The sequence below is a fragment of the Mandrillus leucophaeus genome, unplaced genomic scaffold (assembly GCF_000951045.1).
Source record: "Mandrillus leucophaeus isolate KB7577 unplaced genomic scaffold, Mleu.le_1.0 Scaffold46, whole genome shotgun sequence".
NCBI classification, from domain to species: Eukaryota; Metazoa; Chordata; class Mammalia; order Primates; family Cercopithecidae; genus Mandrillus; species Mandrillus leucophaeus.
The window spans coordinates 556845-560382 of NW_012104920.1; the positions used below are offsets into that span (position 1 = coordinate 556845).

General features: G+C 54.7%; 1 protein-coding gene across 1 annotated transcript; it reads left to right on the forward strand.

Annotated features, from left to right (window-relative positions):
• Positions 1 to 63: 63 nt before the first annotated feature.
• VAMP2 (vesicle-associated membrane protein 2 (synaptobrevin 2)) lies at positions 64 to 3538 on the forward strand. The gene is made up of 5 exons (XM_011994514.1): positions 64 to 249; positions 324 to 444; positions 928 to 1086; positions 1170 to 1221; positions 1830 to 3538. The coding sequence occupies exons 1-5, from the start codon at positions 242 to 244 to the stop codon at positions 1844 to 1846; spliced, it is 357 nt and encodes a 118-aa protein (XP_011849904.1). The 5' UTR covers positions 64 to 241; the 3' UTR covers positions 1847 to 3538.

A 3538-nucleotide genomic window follows, 5' to 3' on the forward strand; every position in this document is an offset into this window, starting at 1 on the left:
AAGGAGCGGACCTTGTGTCCTCCTGCCCCGCCCCGCCCCTGTCACCGCGGCCGCCTGTCTTTTCGGGTCGACCCCGATCACATCTGTGAGGTCGCCCTCATTTGACAGGCGGGGAAACTGAGGCCGGGGGGAGGGGGGGCCTCGCTCAAGGTCACGCAGCTCATCGGCGGCGAGGCTGGACCTGGACCAGGGCTTCCCTCGGGTGGCCTTCCTCCCGAAAAGGAGGACTGGAGGGACGAGGATGGACAGGTGGATGGGCGGAGCCCTGGCTGCAGGGCCGGGAGACTGCAGGCCCTGGGTCTTAATCCGTCCCTGCTCCTCAGGTCTGCTACCGCTGCCACGGCCCCCCCTGCCGCCCCGGCTGGGGAGGGTGGCCCCCCTGCACCCCCTCCAAACCTCACCAGTAACAGGAGACTGCAGCAGACCCAGGCCCAGGTGGATGAGGTGAGTGTGGTGGGAGTCAAAAGCAGTAGAAAGGACCCTGGGGGTTGGCGTTTAGGTGTAGGGGCCCATGTTGGTTTGGGAGTGATGACAGTTCACGCCTGTGGGTTTGCGGACAAAGATACCTTGCCCCATCCGTGTCTCCCTGTCAGCACGCACTTGGAAGGGTGCTGGGGGTGTTAATCAGCTTTGCTAGCCTGGGGTGTGCCAGCCTAGGCAGGTGTGCTCTGGTGATGGACAGAGCGCCTGAGGCGCCATAGAGGGAGGGTGTTGCTATGATATCTGAGATGTCACCAGCAATCCCCTGATGTGTGCTCCTTGCATGTCCCCAGGTGTGCTAGGCATGTACTGTGTGTGTCCTTGGCATGTTAACCTGGCAGCATCAGGGTGCATGTTCCATGTGTGGCACGGTGGGCACATGTTTGAGGATTGCCCTCATGAGGTGGGCCTTGGCACACCCCCTTGCCCGGTGGGCCCTTCTCCCAGGTGGTGGACATCATGAGGGTGAACGTGGACAAGGTCCTGGAGCGGGACCAGAAGCTGTCGGAGCTGGACGACCGTGCAGATGCACTCCAGGCAGGGGCCTCCCAGTTTGAAACAAGTGCAGCCAAGCTCAAGCGCAAATACTGGTGGAAAAACCTCAAGGTAAGGATGGGGACAGGAAGGAGGACTGGCGGGTGAATGGGGTATCATAGTTAGTCTCGCTGATCCTCTCCTCTCACCCCCAGATGATGATCATCTTGGGAGTGATTTGCGCCATCATCCTCATCATCATCATAGGTGAGTAGGCTGGGAATGGCCGGGGCCCTTTCCCTGGAGAGGTTTCCCCAGTGGATTCTGGGTTTTGAAGGTCATTAACCTAGTTTTTACTCTTCAGCCAAAAACACATATAGCTGCTAATGGCAATTCTGATTCATCTAGAGCCAAAAACTTTGATGTTATTTAGCCTGCATTTTGCCTGGTTCTTGGCAGTTTTGTTAACATTTAGAAATAGAAAAGTTGGTGTATCCATTGAGGACCCTTTGGGCCTAAGAGCCCAATCTGAGAGCCCTGGAATTGAGGAGTGGGAGAAAGGAAAGGCCCAGGGGCTTGAGACGTGACCAGGAAGCCAACCACCCCATTATTTGAGAGCTTGTGGCCTCAGGCTCAGAGGATTAGGGTATGTGGCCTCAAGGCCATACCATGGAACTGAAGGGACCTCAGAACCTACCTGTCTAACCCCTTGCTTTGTAGATGGAGAAACTGAGTCCAAGAGAGGGGTAGGGGTGCCAGCCAGCTGGGGAGTGGGGAGGATTGGAGCAGGGCCAGGCCTGACACACGGCTTTCTTTCTTTCTCCCTCTCTCCCTCCCCTCTCCCTCTTCCTCATCTTCTTCCCCTCTCTCCACAGTTTACTTCAGCACTTAAATCCCTGAGGAGTCTGCCCTGCCTAGAGAAGGGCCTCTCCCCCCACCCTCAGCCGTTCCTCCACCTCTCAGCCATATCTTTCAGCCCCCCCTTCCCTGGATCCGTGCGTGTGTGTGTCCGTGTGTGTGTCCCCCTGTAAATAGCCAGCTGTTATTTATACATATATAATATTATATATATTTGGTCTGTTTGTAGTTTTATTACTAGAAGATTTTTCTGGTTGTCCTTAACACCCCTTCCTGAGGTTCCCTTCACCTCCTCTCTCTTGCCTTCCTTCCCTTTCCCTTTCTTCCTGACTAGCCCCAAGTCCCTTCATTTGCATCTGCTATGCAATAGTCCCTCTCCTCTCCTTCTTCTTCCCTCAGATTTAGCTGATCCTTCCTCCCACCCTGGCCTTCCTTTCCTACTCCCTCTCCCGGTCATGCTCCCTCTGCCCTGCCCTCAAAAAAGACCACAAAAAACAAAAAGCACCTGTCCAGGCTTCCTTAGGTGCATCTTGTTTGCATCCATTGGGAGGCTCTGAGACTGGCCCCACTTGGTCCTAAGAATCCCAAGGTCTTTGGGAGTGTCCAGCATGTTAATTAGCGTATCATTACATACTGCCATCCCTTTCCATTTCTTTTTGTTCCATCACTCTTCTCTCAACTGGTGTTTCTTTTTTTACTGAGGAGTTAGTCCCCATTAGTCCTTGTATCACATTTTCATTTGCACGACATTACTTGCAGATGGTGGGGAGCCTGGGCTTTTGGGGGACCAGGCTGCTCTGTCCCCCAGCATTGCCTCCTCCTAGCTCTTCTAGTCCAGTTTGCCTCCCTTATCCTCATTTTCCAAACCTCTTGTACCCTCTCCCTCCCCCAGCTGGTATGTAAGTGTCTTGGAGTTCAGTATGTTATGATGGACCAATAATTCTGCCACTCGGGGATTCTCCCCACATTCCTGCTCCCCAGTTTTCATGTGGGGCACTCAACTGACATTCCCATGGGGTTTCCCTCCCATCTGCCTGATCCACCTCCTCCTCCCACTAGGAGAGTTGGGGGTTGGCCACAATTGATCTCTTTTGGGAGGGGTGGCTGCCAGTGTGTGGGGGGTCATCACTGCCTTGGGGAGGAGTGGGGCAGGGCAGAGAATCCCCCCAATTCCTGCCTGAAATCTCTGGCCTCACCCCTGCTGGGGGCAGGACTGAAAACCCTCCTCCTCAATTTGGGGGGTGTTGCTCCCATCACTTCCCAGCTCCTCTGACTTCCCCCACCCCCGAATTTAGGGTGGGGTACTAGTCACTGCCAATGTGTGCATGGGACTTGCTGGAATATGGGGATGCTTGCCCCTCTCCAGGGCTATTGAGCCCAGAGAGAGCTGTCTTTTCATTGGGTGAAGTGATTGAGGAAGGGTCTATTGTCTTTTTAAATGGCACAATTTTAAGGGTCTGAGGGTACAGTCCCTTAACCTGCCACGGGAGGGGGCCCCCAAACTTTCTTCCCCCCACACTTGAGGTTTTCTGTGTGGAGGGGGAGCAGGGATATCTAAGCTGTGGTGTGAAAGGGTAGGAGAGATGCTGGGGGTGGGGGTGCTGTGTTCTAGACCCCCCATATTATCCCAGTGTCCCCTGCCCCCCTCTTCCCCCACCCCATGCCCCCAATTCTGTGGCGCATCCAGATTGTGAAAATGTACAATAAATGTGTAATGAGTAACCAA